At 35.8% G+C, this 18020-nt stretch overlaps 1 protein-coding gene across 5 annotated transcripts in view; it reads right to left on the bottom strand.

The window, feature by feature from the left end:
- ATR (ATR serine/threonine kinase) overlaps positions 1-18020 on the bottom strand; it is a 112839-nt gene that overhangs the window by 10185 nt on the left and 84634 nt on the right. For 4 of the 5 annotated variants that reach the window (XM_070466643.1, XM_020887137.2, XM_070466640.1 and 1 more), the window contains 6 exons: positions 16191-16333; positions 8172-8269; positions 7184-7416; positions 6098-6232; positions 4404-4604; positions 559-702 (listed from right to left, as the gene is read on the bottom strand). In XM_070466643.1, the coding sequence (XP_070322744.1) occupies positions 559-702; positions 4404-4604; positions 6098-6232; positions 7184-7416; positions 8172-8269; positions 16191-16333 (954 nt within the window). The remainder of the gene's footprint in view (positions 1-558; positions 703-4403; positions 4605-6097; positions 6233-7183; positions 7417-8171; positions 8270-16190; positions 16334-18020) is intronic. The other variant, XM_070466641.1, reaches the window with a different exon arrangement.

Below are 18020 nucleotides of genomic sequence, written 5' to 3'. Positions count from 1 at the left end.
TGCAATGTAGGAGACCTGGGTTCGATCCTGGGTTGGGAGGAGGAGGGCATGACAACCCACTCTAGTATTCTTGCCTGGAGAATCCCCATGGACAGAGGTGCCTGGTGGGCTACAGTCCACAAGGTTGCAAAGAGTTGGACACGACTGAGTGAGCAAAAAGGACAAATACTATTTGACTCCACTTATATGAGATATCTAGAGTAGTTAAATTCATAGAGACATAAAGTAGTATGGTGGTTAGCAAAGCCTGGGCTAGGACAGGAATAGGGAGTTTACTATTCAATAGATACAGAGTTTCAGTTTGAGAAGATGAAAAAAGTTCAGGAGAAGGATGACTACACAATAATGTGAATGTACTTAATACCACTAATTGAACTGAACACTTAAAAATGATTAAGATGGTAATAAATTTTATGTTAAGTATACTTTATCCTGATAAATTAAGTGAACATGAAAAAGGCAGTATAGTTCATTTCTTCTTCAAGAGGAATCTACTGGCCCATATCTCATTGATAATAATTATGGCAATTCTAAAATAAAAGCAAACTGTATCCAAACCTTATTAATCAAGGAATTGAATTCCATTAGTCTACAATCCTTTCTCAAGTCATCTTTTGGCTTACACATCATAATGTAGAACTTTCCATCAGATCCTTTTAAAGAGATCTTCTTTGGTTTCTGAAGAGAAGCAAGAATTTCTACCTAAAAGATGATGAGTTATATATAAATTAAGGTCAATTTTTTTGCTTAAATTTCTTTTTTTTTTTTTTTTGCTTTTAAGAAAAATTATTTCTTTTTAATTGAAGGATAATTGCTTTAAGATATTGAGTTGGTTTCTGCCATACATCAACATGAATCAGCCATAGGTATATGTATGCCCCTCTGTCTTGAACCTTTCTCCCCCAAATTTTTTGTTTAAATTTCTATGTGTATTATATTGTGTAACCTCACATAATTAAAGGAAAATATAATAACCTGTATTATATAGAAAGCTTACTATTTTATTAATTTATCTTTATCTATGATCTATGAAGAGAATGGTTGCCCATAAGTAGAGACACATTTTCACCCATTAGACATGCTACTGAAGTAAAAGGATTACTTTGTGAGCAATGTAAGCTCATATTATCCAAATTTAGGCAGCTAGAATGTTTAAATGATTTTTGAAACATTTTCCTTAGAACTTTTCTGTAGAACCTAAGACAGTTTTTAAATGCCTTTAATGGTAAGAAATCAGAAAGAAATGGCAAGAAATCAGATTGATTATATTCTTTGCAACCAAAGATGGAGAAGCTCTATAAAGTCAGCAAGAACAAGACTGGGAGCTGACTGTGGCTCAGATCATGAACTCCTTATTGCCAAATTCAGACTTAAATTGAAGAAAGTAGGGAAAATCACTAGACCATTCAGGTATGACCTAAATCAAATTCCTTACAACTATACAGTGGAAGTGACAAATAGATTCAAGGAATTAGATCTGATAGAGTGCCTGAAGAACTATGGATGGAGGTTCAAGACATAGTACAAGAGGCAGGGATCAAGACCATCCCCAAGAAAAAGAAATGCAAAAGGCAAAATGGCTGTCTGAGGAGGCCTTACAAACTGCTATGAAAAGAAGAGATGCAAAAGGCAAAGGAGCAAAGGAGAGATATGCCCATTTGAATTCAGAGTTCCAAAGAATAGCAAGGAGAGATAAGAAAGTCTTCCTCAGTGATCAATGCAAAGAAATAGAGGAAAACAATAGAATGGGAAAGACTAGCTATCTCTTCAAGAAAATTAGAGATACCAAGGGAACTTTTCATGCAGAGATGGGCACAATAAAGACAGAAATGGTATGGACCTAACAGAAGCAGAAGATATTAAAAAGAGGTGGCAAGAATACACAGAAGAACTATAAAAAAAGATCTTCACGACCCAGATGATCACGATGGTGTGATCACTCACCTAGAGCCAGACATCCTGGAATGTGCAGTCTAGCAGGTCTTAGGAAGCATCACTACGAACAAAGCTACTGCTACTGCTGCAAAGTCACTTCAGTAATGTCCGACTCTGTGCGACCCCATAGATGGCAGCCCATCGGGCTCTCCCGTCCCTGGGATTCTCCAGGCAAGAACACTGGAGTGGGTTGCCATTTCCTTCTCCAATGCATGAAAGTGAAAAGTGAAAGTGAAGTCGCTCAGTCGTGTCCCGACTCTTAGCGACCCCGTGGACTGCAGCCTACCAGGCTCCTCCGTCCATGGGATTTTCCAGGCAAGAGTACTGGAGTGGGGTGCCATTGCTTACTCCGACGAACAAAGCTAGTGGAGGTGATAGAATACCAGTTGAGCTATTTCAAATCCTAAAAGATGATACTGTGAAAGTGCCGCATTCAATATGCCAGCAAGTTTGGAAAACTCAGCAGTGGCCACAGGACTGGAAAAGGTCAGTTTTCATTCCAATCCCAAAGAAAGGCAATGCCAGAGAATGCTCAAACTACTGCACAATTGTACTCATTTCACTAGCAAAGTAATGCTCAAAATTCTCCAAGCCAGGCTTCAGCAGTACGTGAACCATGAACTTCCAGGTGTTCAAGCTGGATTTAGAAAAGGCAGAGGAACCAGAGATCAAATTGCCAACATCCGCTGGATCATCAAAAAAGCAAGAGAGTTCCAGAAAAACATCTATTTCTGCTTTACTGACTATGCCAAAGCTTTTGATGTGTGAATCACAACCAAAATTCTTCAAGAGATGGGAATAGCAGACCACCTGACCTGCCTCCTGAGAAATCTGTATGCAGGCCAAGAAGCAACAGTTAGAACTGGACTAGAACAACAGACTGGTTCCAAATTGGGAAAGGAGTACATCAAGGCTGTATACTGTCACCCTGCTTATTTAACTCATATGCAGAGTACACCATGAGAAATGCTGGACTGGATGAAGCACAAACTGGAATTAAGATTGCTGGGAGAAATATACATAACCTCAGATATGCAGATGACAACCACCCTTATGGCAGAAAGCAAAGAACTAAGGAGCCTCTTGATGAAAGTGAAAGAGGAGAGTGAAAAAATTGGCTTAAAGCTCAACATTCAGAAAACTAAGATAATGGCATCTAGTCCCATCACTCCATAGTAAATAGGTGGGGAAACAGTGGAAACAGTGACAGACTTTATATTTTGGGGCTCCAAAATCACTGCAGATGGTGACTGCAGCCATGAGATTAAAAGAGGCTTGTTCCTTGGAAGAAAAGCTATGACCAAGCCAGATAGCCTATTAAAAACAGAGACATTACTTTACCAACAAAGGTCCTTCTAGTCAAAGCTATGGTTTTTCCAGTAGTCATGTATGATGAGAGAGTTGGACTATAAAGAAAGCTGAGTGCCAAAGAATTGATGCTTTTGAACTGTGGTGTTGAAGAAGACTCTTGAGAGTACCTAGGACAGCAAGGAGATCCAACCAGTCAATCCTAAAGGAAATCAGTCTTGAACATTCATTGGAGGGACTGATGCTGAAGCTGAAACTCGAAGACTTTGGCCACCTGATACGAAGAACTGACTCATCTGAAAAGACCCTGATGCTGGGGAAGATTGAAGGCTGGAGAAAAAGGGGACAACAGAGGATGAGATGGTTGGATGGCATCATCGACTCAAGGGACATGAGTTTGAGTAAACTCCAGGAATTGGCGATGGACAGGGAGGCTTGACATGCTGCAGCCCATGGGGTTGCAAAGAGTTGGACACAACTGAGCGACTGAACTGATACTGATGCTGAATGGTAAGAAATGTTGATCAGTAGAAAGTAATTTGATTTTTGACAAAAGAACTCCTTCAAAATCAGGTCAAATTAAAGATGTAAGTTAATAAGCTGAATAATATTCTTAAGAACAAAGCATGATTATAAGTAACAAGAATGATTTCATTATGTGGCTTAATAACTGGATCTGAAGCTAACAGTTAAAACAGAAGTACTAAAATAAATCTAGAGTTTTCAAAAGTATTTATTTTGAAGTATTTTGGTACTGTTTCTCTAAGATAGCAACAGCAACAATAAATCAAGCTCCTCCTAGCTGAATTTCACTTCTTTCCAAAACATAAATTACAAACAAAATTGTGTTTTGTTCTCTTTCTCTCTCCATTTTTATGACAAAGAAGAATTTGGAAAAAGAAAATTATGGAAAAATAAAGATTTTAGTCATACTAAGAGAAAATGAACATCTGAAAAATCAAAATACTAGATTGAATGTGGGATTTTTATCACTTAATTTTGTTCCATTAGTATAATAGAGTATTAATTTTCTGTATTTCTAATCATTTTTTCTTTACAAACATAAAAAATTCACTTAGTCTCTGAGAAAAACACTTTTAAACTTAATTTGCAATTTTTTAACAGTCTTAAAAACACAACAACATAAAAATTCAGTTTACCGTATCATCAAAGCCTGCAATATAGGCCCAATGTCCAGGAAATGGCTCATGGTTAGCATGGGCACCCGGGATTGATGGAAGAGTAGGTATCATGACTGACTGTAAAGGAATGAGGATTTCACTAAACGTTGCTTCTGCTACCAGCTTTTTAAGCATTTTAAAATGAGTGCTCATGCTCAGTGTGGAACTACTTCCATCCACCTGGGGGGGAAAAAGTAGTACATTTTAATTTCTCTGTTTACCTTCAATTACAGAATGCTTAATTTTACCCAGAGAAAAATTTCACTTCTATAATATCTTAATTTCAATGGCTCAGCAGTCTGTAGTTTTCTAATTTAAAAAAAAATACATCATCTCATTTAAACCTTTTTGTACTCCTTGACCTCATCAATAATAACAGTACCTACATTATAGGATATTAAATGACAAGATAATAGTGGCCTACAATTTGTTAGCACACATTACAAATTCCAAAGGGATCCTTACATCAAACTTTTTTTTGTACCAAATTTCATTTGGTAGCAAAAAGATACCTGAATTTCTCACTTAGTGCAAATATTAACATGTTTCACTGCAGAAATAGTTATGTATCTGATTATGGGATACCCTGTCAGATTAACCCTAGTGATGATACTTAAAAAGTATATGTATTGTATTACCTTTAAAAATCTGAAAACTCCTGAGTTTCTAATGGATCTGGCCATAAAGATTTTACATAAAGAAATATAAGTTTGTACATGTAAAGCACTTAAAAAAGTGCCAGTGTTTTATAAATGCTGGTCATTATCGTAACATTATCTTTCACAATGTCAAGTGCATCTGAGGTCAGGATGCAGATAGGATTAATGCAGATAGCCAAAACAGATTACTCTTTAAGATGTTTATTGAAGGGAAGGTGAGAAATAGAGTATTTTATATTTTCTCACCTGTAAATAGATGATAAGTGAATATTTGTAAAGTGAGGTCTAGCTATTTATCTTATAGCCTGTCCCTCCTTATAAATGCCTTTATCCTCACTTTTACCTTTCCTACACATTCTTTAGGTATTTTCCTCTCCAATTCCTTAGGAAGAACAGCAGTTCATTCCTATAAGTACATCCATATTCCAGTCATACACCTACTAAAAAGGTAGCTATTACACTAGATGACAACCATCTGTGTGGTTTCCCATGTGACCATGAGTATCTCAGGGCAGAAGAACATGTCTTATTCATCTTTGTTTCCCTTAGCACAGTGCCTATCCCCTGGAAGATTATGAAATGTGTACTAAAAAGAATGAAACGCAAAACTTTCCTCTTGCATGTTTAGGTTACTGTATATGAATTTTGAAAGTTTGAAGATATGACAGAAAACAGAGAACTCTGGATATTTTATATACTTATATTTCATATTTGCCACTTTCAAAAATTTCTAATAAATACAGATAATTCACTCTCAGAAGAATTTATATTAAGAACTTTTAGAAATTTGGAGAATATTTGAGAGAGGGTATAAGTTAGAAATTAAAAAAACAGCTTCATTAAGGTAAACTGCACATATTTAAAGTACATGATTTGATAACTTTTGATGTATGTGTATACTAAGATGTGAGAATTTGAATTTAACTAATCAAAATAAAACCCAATAAAATCATATTGAAGTTTTGTATAAAGTCACCCAACTTGATTTATAAGTAGTAAGATTTATGATAGTACCGATTTGTTGCACAGTTCTAGAAGTTTATCTGTTAGGCGAGTTGCATCTCCAACAAACTTTTCTAAGGATTTTTTCATTTGAATAGCTTTATTTAGGATTTCCTTGCATCTGTTTACACGCATGGGATAAGAAGACTGTCATAAAAAAAGTTCAATTGTTAAAAGATTTTTAAGAGATAACAAAATCTTTTTAGGATAACAAAACTTTGGTAGACAAAAATCAGCTTAAACAATATACATGATGAAAGTTTACAGTGATACAAATTTCCTAGGAATCAATTTGGCAATACTATCAACAGCCACAGAAATGCTGCTCCTGTGACCTGATGAATCCTCCTCTTAGGATCTACCCTGAAGAAATAATCAGAAATGAGAATAAATACAGGTGTGCCCAGATGTTTTGTAACAACAAAGAAAGTGAACAACCTTAATAATCCATAAGAGTTGAACATAGATGGATAACCATTATAGAATTTTACAAAATTTAAAAAACTGTGTCTTCAAAGGAATATTTAATTACATGATGATGTAACATGATGATGGTAATAGTCTTAAGTGAAAAATATGAAATCATATACCTATGTAATCCAAATTTAGTGCTAAAATATGCAGAGATAATAAAAATACAAAAATACATCAAAATACTAATAATATAACAGTGAATTTTAATTATCTTTTTTATGTCTGTATATATTCTAAATCTCCTAATACACTAATTAAATATACTTACCAACTTGTACATTCCTATTAATAATGCACTAAAAACTTTCTAGTAACTTTTAATTTAAAAAAACTTGAAAAAAAAACTGGTTACCATTTTACACCAAGCACTAACAGTTTACTATACTTTCATAAAGAAAATGCATGATAAATCCTTTGATCTTAAACACACTATTTACTTAATTTGATATATATTTCTGAATTTTATAATGAGAAATAGTGCTATAATTTCTTTTTAAAATACTTAAAATGTATTTTCTTGCTACAAATCTAATATAAGAGAGACACCCTGGACATGTATCAGCATTAAATAATCAATGCCACATAAAATGGAAAAAGACAATGGCTTTGTGTTTAATATATCACCTTTGACACAGCTGTCATCATCCACATTGCTTGCTGAGGATAGGCCAGAAGCACTTTGGCTATAATTTCCATCAAGACAACAAAAACTTCATCATGAGAATGACAAATTCGGGAGATCAACTGTGAAAAGGCAGTCAAAAACTGATACGGAGCTAACTGATTTGTGTGCTCTGTGATAACTTTGTTTATTTTAACTAAATCATTTCTCATTTGTACACGATCAGAGCGGCCAGCTGGAAAAAAAAAAAAAAAATCAAAGTTAAAAATACCAGCAAAAAAAAAAAAACCCCAAAAACCCCAAAACGGTGTCTCAGTTTCACAGAAAACAATTTTGCTTTAAAAACAGATTTAAGATATATGTTATTCCCAAGTCCAAAGCTACATCACTTGCCAGTTTGTGAAAAGATAATTTTTCTGTCCTTGTAGGAAACAATGGCAACCCACCCCAGTACTCTTGCCTGGAAAATCCCATGGACGGAGGAGCCTGGTAGGCTGCAGTCCATGGGGTCGCTAAGAGTCGGACATGACTAAGCGACTTCACTTTCACTTCTCCCTTTCATGCACTGGAGAAAGAAATGGCAACCCACTCCAGTGTTCTTGCCTGGAGAATCCCAGGGACGGGGGGAGCCTGGTGGGCTGCCGTCTATGGGGTCGCACAGAGTCGGACACGACTGAAGTGACTTAGCAGCAGCAGCAGCAGGAAAAAATATTTAAGTCCACTGAAAAACTCAAAGCCCATTAATTTTCACTAGGAGCAAAGAGAACAAGCCACAATCCATAGTAATTTTTAAGGTCAACTATTTGGCTTAAACTAGTATTTTTCAATATGTATTAGGTTGACCAAGGAATGAGCAAGGCTTTGCAACTGCAACAACTTTAAAAAGTCTTTGTTTAGTCTTTCTCCTCTTTTTTAACACTTGATTTCTTGCTCACATGTAAATTAAAATTCTTCTCAGTCCCTTAAAATTTTTTATCAAAAAAATCATACCTTTTTCCCATTCGTATGCCTTAGCACCAAAATCAAGCCATAATGATAACATTCGTGGCATTGATTGATATATGAACTGATTTCCATACTGTAAAGATCTGCAATTATATAGAAAAGGTATTAACATAGTATTAATTTTTATATCATATGAATTAAAATTTAAAGACTCTACCACTTAAGGAATATACTTTTTATATTAAGGAAAATAATTTTTGCCCATAATTGCAGTATCACTATTTTTCCTCTCTTCCCATTTGACTCATCTCTTCCCATTTTTTCCTTTATAACTTCCTCACTAAGTTCTACATTACAGGGGCCAAAAATAACTCAGGTTTTGACCAAGTCAAAGTCCTGTCAATATTTGTTTCAAATTGTCCTTGGGATTTGTACCTTTATTTGTATTCCATGACCATAAGCGTAGGTTAGGCCTAATCACTTCATTTCTGGGAAACCAGAGTAACTTCGTCTTCCTAATTCGACATTTCTTCCTTTTAATAAATTCCAGACTAACATTCCTGAAATTCTAGCTTCATTATACTTCCTCCTCTTCAAAAACAGGAATCAATTATCTATATATAAGACTATAAGAATGACTCTGCTGAGGATTCAAATATACACAACCTTTTCTCTTTAAAACTTTGCAGTCTTAGTCTCTCACTATTCACCAGCATACATCTTCTATCAAGTCTGATTTCCTTACCATCCTCTCTCTCTGCAACCCTGTCTCTCTGCCAAATCTGTGAAAAGTTAATACAGGCATCAGTTCAGTTCAGTCGCTCAGTCGTGTCCAACTCTTTGTGACCCCATGAACTGCAGCATGCCAGGCTTCTGTGTCCATCACCAAATCCTGGAGCTTGCTCAAACATATGTCCATTGAGTCAGTGATGCCATCCAACCATCTCATCCTTTGTCATCCCTGTTTCTTCCTGCCTTCAATCTTTCCCATCATCAGGGTCTTTTCCAATGAGTGAGTTCTTCACTGACCAAAGTATTCACTGGCCAAAGTACTGGAGCTTCAGCTTCATCCTTCCAACAAATATGATTCTTCCTTTAGGATTGACTGGTTGGATCTCCTTGAAGTCCAAGGGACTCTCAAGAGTCTTCTCTAACACCACAGTTCAAAAGCATCAGTTCTTCAGTGCTCAGCTTTCCATATGGTCCAACTCTCACATCCATACATGACCACTGGAAAAACTATAGCTTTGACTAGATGGACCTCTGTCAGGAAAGTAAGGTCTCTGCTTTTTAATATGCTGTCTAGGTTGGTCATAGCTTTTCTTCTGAGGAGCAAGTGACTTTTAATTTAATGGCTGCAGTCACCATATGCAGTGATTTTGGAGTGCAAGAAAATAAAGTCTCTCACTGTTTCCAGTGTTTCCCCATCTATTTGCCATGAAGTGAAGGGACCACATGCCATGATCTTAGTTTTCTGAATGTTGAGTTTTAAGCTGGCTTTTTCAACTCTCCTCTTTCACTTTCATCAAGAGGCTCCTTAGTTCTTCGCTTTCTGCCATAAGGGTGGTTGTCATCTGCATATCTGAGGTTACTGATATTTCTCCTGGCAATCTTGATTCCAGCTCATGCTTCACCCAGCCTGGCATTTTGCATGATGTACTCTGCATATAAGTTAAATAAGCAGGGTGACAATATACAGCCTTGAAGTACTCTTTTCCCAATTTGGAATCAGTCTGTTGTTCCATGTCCGGTTCTAACTGTTGCTTCTTGACTTGCATACAGATTTCTCAGGAGGCAGGTAAGGTGGTCTGGTATTCCCATCTCTTGAAGAATTTTCCACAGTTTGTTGTGATCCACATAGTCAAAGGCTTTGGCATAGTCAATAAAGCAGAAGCAGGTGTTTTTCTGGAACTCTTTTGCTTTCCCTATGATCCAACGGATGTTGGCAATTTGATCTCTGGTTCCTCTACGTATCTCAGAAATATTTCATGTTTGGTACCAGACCACTGTGACAAATTAAATATCATAGTAGAGTGAGTCACACAAAATTTTTGGTCTCTCAGTGCATATAAAAGTCATGTTTACACTATACTGTATAGTCTACTAAGTGTGCAATAGCATGGTTGACTATAATGTTAGCTGTGGGTTTGATGTATATGGCCTTTACTATGCTGAGGTATGTTTCTATTATAACCACTTTATTGAGATTTTTATCATAAATGGGTATTGAATCTTCTCAAATGTTTTTCTCTACATCTATTGAGAGGATCATATGGTTTTTACCCTTCATTTTGTTAATGTGATGTACCAAGTTAATTGATTTGTGGATGTTGAATCATTCCTGAATCCTTGGAATAAATCCCACTTGATCACGTGTTTAATCCTTTTAATGCATTATAGCAGCTGATTTGCTAGTTATTGAGGATTTTGGTGTCTATGTTCATTAGAGATAATAGCCTATAATTTTCATTTTTGTGTGTTGTCTTTGTCTGATTTTGGTATCAGAGTGATGTTGGCCTCATAACCAGTGTTTCTTCCTCTTCAATTTTTGGGAAGAGTTTGAAAGGGATAGTGTTAAATCTTCTTTGAATGTTTGGTAGAATGGACCTGTGAAGCTGTCTGCTCCTGTTTCTTCATCATTCAGTCTTGGAAGGGTATATATGGTTCTAAGAATTTGTCCATTTCTTCTAGGTCATCCAATTTGTTCAAACAGCTGTCCATAATATTCTCTTATAATCATTTGTATTTCTGTGATATCTGTTGCTATTTCTTCTCTTTTATTTCTAATTTTGCAGAGGCTTCTCTCTTTTTTCTTGGTGAGTCTAGATAATGGTTGGTCAATTTTTTTTACCTTTTCAGAGAATCAGCTTTTATTTTCACTGACCTTTTCTGCTGTCTTTTTAGTCTCTATTTCATTTAATAATTTCCACTCTGATATTATTTTCTTCCTTTTATGAACTTTGGGCATTGTTTGTTCTTCTTTTTCTAGTTCCTTTAGGTTGTAAAGTTAGATTGTTTGAGATTTTTCTTGTTTCTTAAGGTAGGCCTGTACTGCTATAAATTTCCCTCTTAGTACTGCTTTTGTTGCATCCCATATATTTTTGGTATACCATATTTTCATTTTCATTTGTCTTCAGGTAATTTTAAATTAAATTAAATTTAAATTTAATTAAATTCTTCTTTGATTTCTTTGTTGACCTAATAGTTGTTCAGTAGCATGCTGTTCAGTCTCCGTATACTTGCCATTTTTTCACCTTTCTTCTTGAAGTTATTTCCAGTTTCATACCATACCTTTGGGATAGATACTTGATATGATTTTAATCTTCTTAAATTTACTGAGATTTGTTCTGTGGCTCAAGATATGGCCTGTCCTTGAGAACGTTCCATGTGCACTTGAGAAGAATATGTATTCTGCTGCATTTGGATGTTCTATACAGATCTATCAAATCCACCTTCTTCTGCTGTTTCCTTGTTGAATTTCTCTATATATGATTTATCCATTGATGCAAGTGAGATGTTAAAATCCCCTGTTGTTATTGTGCTGCTGTCAATTTCCATTTGCTTGTACTATCATCTTCCATTCCTTCAATTTGAGCTTATGTTTGTCTTCAGAGCTGATCTAGAGGCAGCATATCATTAGGTCTTGTTTTTTTAATCCATCCAACCACTTTGTGGCTTTTAGTTGGTGAATTCAATCCATTTACATTTTTAGTGATAGATGAGGACTTAGTACTGTCATTTTAGCTTTTGTTTTCTGGTTGTTCTCGATCTCTATTTTTTTTTTTTCCCTTATGTGATTTCTGCCATTTTGGTTTAGAGTTTTTCTGTCTTTCATAGCTTCCTTCTTTTTTATGTTTCATGCTTCTACTCTAGATTTATGTTTTGTGGTTCTCATGGAATCTGTATGAAACTTCTCATAGATAGGATCTGCTGATAGGATCTTATCTTCATTTAACTATATAGGATCTGTCCTTTTCCTCTTTCCCTTTTGTATTTTTTGTTGTTTCAAATTATCCCTTTTTATGGTGTGAATTTGTCACTGAATTGAAGTAACTATAGTTGTTTTTTCAACTATTTTCCCCCTTTAACTGCTATGCTACAACAGAGTGAGTGTTTAAAAACCTATTGTGAAATAGATGGAGAAATATACCATGTTCATGGATTGGAAGAATCAATATAGTGAAAATGAGTATACTATCCAAAGCAATCTATAGATTCAGTGCAATCCCTATCAAGCTACCAATGGTATTTTTCAGAAAACAATTTCACAATTTGCATGGAAATACAAAAAAACCTCAAATAGCCAAAGCGATCTTCAGAAAGAAGAATGGAACTGGAGGAATCAACCTGCCTGACTTCAGGCTATACTACAAAGCTGCAGTCATCAAGACAGTATGGTACTGGCACAAAGACAGAAACATAGATCAGTGGAGCAAAACAGAAAGCCCAGAGATAAGTCCACACACTTATGGACACTTTATCTTTGACAGAAGAGGCAAGAATATACAATAGAGAAAAAACAATCTCTTTAACAAACTGTGCTGGGAAAACTGGTTAACCACTTGTAAAATAATCAAACTAGAACACTTTCTAACACTATACACAAAAATAAACTCAAAATTGATTAAAGATCTAAATGTAAGACCAGAAACTATAAAATTCCTAGAGGAAAACGTAGGCAAAACACTCTCTGATGTAAATCATAGCAGGATCCTCTATGACCCACCTCCCAGAGTAATGGCAATAAAAGCAAAAATAAACAAATGGGACCTAATTAAACTTAAAAGCTTTTGCACAACAAAGGAAACTATAAGCAAGGTGAAAAGACAGCCTTCAGAATGGGAGAAAATAATAGCAAATTAAGCAACTGACAAAGGATTGATCTCAAAACAAGCAGTTCTCAAAACTCTCAAAAAGCAGATCAAAAAAAAAAAAAAAAAAAACTCTCAAAAGCAGATCTCAAAACAAGCATGAACAAGCAGTTCATGCAGCTCAATTCCAGAAAAATAAGTGACCCAATCAAAAAATGGGCCAAAGAACTAAACAGACACTTCTCCAAAGAAGACATACAGATGGCTAAAAAACACATGAAAAGATGCTCAACATCACTCATTATCAGAGAAATGCCAATCAAAACCACAATGAGGTACCATCCCATGCCAGTCAGAATGGCTGCTATCAAAAAGTCTATAAACAATAAATACTGGAGAGGGTGTAGAGAAAAAGGAACACTCTTACACTGTTGGTGGGAATGCAAACTAGTACAGCCACCATGGAGAACAGTGTGGAGATTCCTTAAAAAACTGGAAAGAGAACTGCCATATGACCCAGCAATCCCACTCCTGGGCATACACACTGAAGAAACCAGAACTGAAAGAGACACGTGCACCCCAATGTTCATCACAGCACTGTTTATAATAGCCAGGACATGGAAGCAACCTAGATGCCCATCAGCAGACGAATGGATAAGAAAGCTGTTGTACATATATACACAATGGAATATTACTTAGCCATTAAAAAGAATACATTTGGATCAGTTCTAATGAGATGCATGAAACTGGAATCCATTATACAAAGTGAAGTAAGCCAGAAAGATAAACACCAATACAGAATACTAACGCATATATATGGAATTTAAAAAGATGGTAACGATAACCCTATATGCAAGACAGAAAGAGACACAGATATATAGAACAGACTTTTGGACTCTAATGGAGAAGGCGAGGGTGGGATGATCTGAGAGAACAGCATTGAAACATGTATATTATCAAGTGTGAAACAGATCGCCAGTCCAGGTTGGATGCATGAGACAAGTGCTCGGGGCTGGTGCACTGGGAAGACCCAGAGGGATGGGATGGGGAGGGAGGTGGGAGGGGGGTTCAGGATGGGGAACACATGTAAATCCATGGCTGATTCATGTTAATGTATGGCAAAAACCACTACAATATTGTAAAGTAATTAGCCTCCAACTAATAAAAAAAAAATGGAAAAAAAAAAGCATCATTTCTTTGGCACTCAGCTTTCTTTATAGTCCAACTCTCACATCCATACATGACTATTTGAAAAACCATAGCTTTGACTAGACGGACCTTTGTTGGCAAAGTAATGTCTCTGCTTTTTAGTTTAGTTACCTCTTAAATCCTACCTTCTTCATGAGGCCTAACAAACTTCTGCAGCGATTCAGTGCAAAGAGCTATATTACTTTTGAAATCATGACACCAGAGGCTTCAGTTTTTTACTTCAGATTTGCCCCAAATCCATGGCTCCTGGACTTGTTTGGCTCATTTTTGGTATCTCGCTAATATCAAGAAGATATTTCTAATATCTCTACCATTTATTTTGATATTCGATCACATTCTACTATGTACCATTAGTTAAACATTTTGTGTGCTAATCTTTCTTTATCCAGTTGGACTGTAGCTCCTTGAGGGAAAATACTAATGATATTAGTAATAACATAGTAATTCAGTTACTCAGGGGATAAGCATCAATAGCTGAGTTTATTTATACCTTTAAACACACAAATGTTTTATTTTAACACTATGGATAAAATATGTTCTAAAATAGTCTTACATTTTTTTAGCCCTGCTTTTTAAACTGTACTTTTAAAAATCTCACATTACCTAATAGTTTTAAGCAGTCAAGGACTCTAAATAACTTGTTGTTTTAGAAGAAATGTGTTAAATAAATTCTGTATATCAATCACATGATATATGTCAAAACTAAAGAGCAAATGAAAGGCATTACTCATTTTAGAAAAAAAAATGCATTTAATGACTATGCTCTGCTTATGCTTCCATTTCAAAATGCCAATATGCCAGAAATTCTTCCTCAATAACAAGCTAGTAGTAATCAATGATAAATTAAATTAGGTTTGGATTTTATAAAACTTGAATTCCAAGGAGTTCCCTGGTAGGCTTAGCGGTTAGGATTCCAGGCTTTTCAGGTTGCTGTGGCCCTTGTTTAATCCCTGGTTGGGGAACTGAGATCCCACAAGCCATGCAGTAGGGCCAAAAAACAAACAAACAAACAGCAACAACAAAAACCCCTCTGAATTCCATTTTGGGAAGAAAAGCTTTGCCAAATCTTACAATCTTAACACTGACAATGAATAAATAAATACTGCCTTAATTCCTAAAAATACTGAATTGAGAAGCCAAAATACCAAATAATAGGTAACTTTATATAGGTTTACTGCTCTGAAGTAAGTTACTTTTCAAGGTAAAGCAATGGTACATGAGTATGATAAGAAGGATGAGTAGAATGTTATTACTTCTCAGGAATTAACAATTTGTAACAATATAAACTGTAGGCATGAGATAATATACTATATGACTATAATACACTAATATATGAAATTCAGTTACATTTTACCTGTTATCTAGTTTAAAGATAAGCTCTTTCTACAAGTCTAGTGTCAGAACTGGGCTTCCCAAGTGGCACTAGTGGTAAAGAACCTGCCTGCCAATTCAGGAGACATAAGAGATGTGGTTTCTATTCCTGGGTCGGCAAGATACCCTGGAAGAGGGTACGTCAACCCACTCCAGTATTCTAGTGGAGAATCCCATGGACAGGGGAGCCTGGCAGGCTACAGTCCATAGGGTTGCAAAGAGTCAAACATGACTCACATGACTTAGCACGCACAATGTAAGAATCACTTTTATATGTACTACTTCTTAGCAGAATGGTCTGGAAGGAGATATTTCACTGCAATTAAATACAACCATTAAATACATTAGAATTAGGGTCTTCTAAAATTCTAGGGAAGGGGACTCAGAGGATGAGGGTCCAGAGTGGGAAGGACACAATTTTCATTCTATGTTCTTGGTACTACTGAACTTTAAAAACACATGAATATATTACTTACTCCATTAAAATAGTTATTATTTAAAGGGAAGGGGAAAATTGTATAAAGAAAAAACTTACATCTCATCTAAAGTGATAGTCTGAACCAATGGTAAAGCAGAAAACATCCTACGTATGCAAAGATCTGTGATAACAGTTCAGTATCAACAGAACCATCCTGATCTGTTTAATCAGCAAATATGCAGTTCTTACTCTCACCTTCCAAAGTGAAGAAGTATATATCGAATGAGATCACCCTGCTTTTCCATCTTGTTATCTGTGACCATGGGCATCAACTTGTCATAGTACTTGGCAAGGTAGAAATGTCCATCCTCCCACTCTGGCAGAAACAAGGTTACATCCTGTAGAAGAGAACACAGAATACTCACTTAAGAAAATCCTCCATTATGCTGGTAAGTAAAGCATCAATAGATAATTAGGGATTAAAAGTATGAAACCCACATCTAGTCAGGGTGAAGTCAAAGGCAGACTGACACTTTGGTGTAAATAAGAGCTACTTTATTACAAAGCTCTTCTCAGGATGGCTGATGTTCTGATGGGTTGCCCACTGACCAACATGTCATGATAATTAGCTATGTAGGGGGAAAAAAAACTACACTGGCACTCTATATAATACATCAGAATAATTTTCAGATGGATTAAAATATTTCATATATGTGTGCGCATGTTTATTTTTATTGTTTTTAAAAAAACCTCAGAGAAAGAAGTAATATCAAATCTCTAAAGAGGACAGGACTTTAAAAGCAAACAGATATGGTTAAAAAAACCACATATCTTATTTTTCTCTAAGATCTCTCATAAGTTATTGCTCCACTCTTCTCAACTACTTCATAACCAGACTTCTAAAAAGAATTCTCCATCTCACATTCATTCCTCAAACTGTTTCTTTTCGCCTTCAGTCAACACCACTCCACTAAAGCAGCAACTTAAACAGATACTTTCCAATTCTGACCTCATGTGAGCTCTCTTCAGCATCCTGCTGTTGTCTATACCATTTCTCCTTTGAATCCCTTTCTTCCTTTTGCTTTTGTGAGGCCACAACCTTCCAAGTTTTCTCCTACCTTTCTGGCCACTCCTCCTGAACTGCCTTTGTCATTTCCTCTCCTTTTCCTTTATATTTGTATATTTGTGTGATTTATTAATTTTTCAATGATATTATTTAAAATGTGATGAAAAATACATAGAATAGCTGAGTAAAAATTAAAAAATAAATAAAGCTGTGCTCTTAATTCAAGAACATGGTTTAGGCCAGGAACCTTTAAATAAGATCTTTAAATAAGAAAATAAATTTTCTCTTAATTTAATCCTAAAACCTTCCAGATACAAACCTGCTTGTGGACAGAGGAGAGAATGACAGGATTAGATGGATGGAACAGAGATGCTGGATTCATGTGCCTAAAACTGGCCACAGGGACAAGGATTCCAGTGTGCTTTTACCATCTAGTCATGAAAAGTGTGACAGTGTTACTCAGTCGTGTCCAACTCCTTGTGACACCATGGACTGTAGCCCGCCAGGCTCCTCTGTCTAAGGAATTTTCCAGGCAAGAATACTGGAGGGGGTTGCCATTCCCTTCTCCAAGGGATCTTCCCGAACCAGGGATCAAACCCAGGTCTCCCGAAATGCACAACTGAGTAACTGAACAACAATTGTTATACATACAGTATTCCATTAAAGGAATATGTTATAATTTGTTTATCTATTCTATAACTGAATGACATTTTTACTTCCAGTTTAAAATCTACAAATAATGTTGGTACAAACATTTTTGTTTCTTTGTATGTGTCATATGCAGACATGTTGAGCATTGGTAAAGTGGCTATCATAGTGTTATCCCCTTTAGGAGAAAACATCAAGCTGTTTTCCAAAATGACTGACAGTTTATACATCCAGCAGCACTGTATGAGCATCTAAATGCTCCACAGTCTTTCTAACCCTTTAAAATATCAATCTTTTAAATTTTAACCATTCTTGTAGGTATATAGTGTTAGGTCATAATACCTTTAAAACTGAACTACAGTTGATTTACA

The sequence above is a fragment of the Odocoileus virginianus genome, chromosome 4, assembly GCF_023699985.2.
Source record: "Odocoileus virginianus isolate 20LAN1187 ecotype Illinois chromosome 4, Ovbor_1.2, whole genome shotgun sequence".
Classification (NCBI taxonomy): Eukaryota; Metazoa; Chordata; class Mammalia; order Artiodactyla; family Cervidae; genus Odocoileus; species Odocoileus virginianus.
Note: the sequence above shows the minus strand (reverse complement) of the source record. Positions and strands in the feature narration are given on the sequence as shown.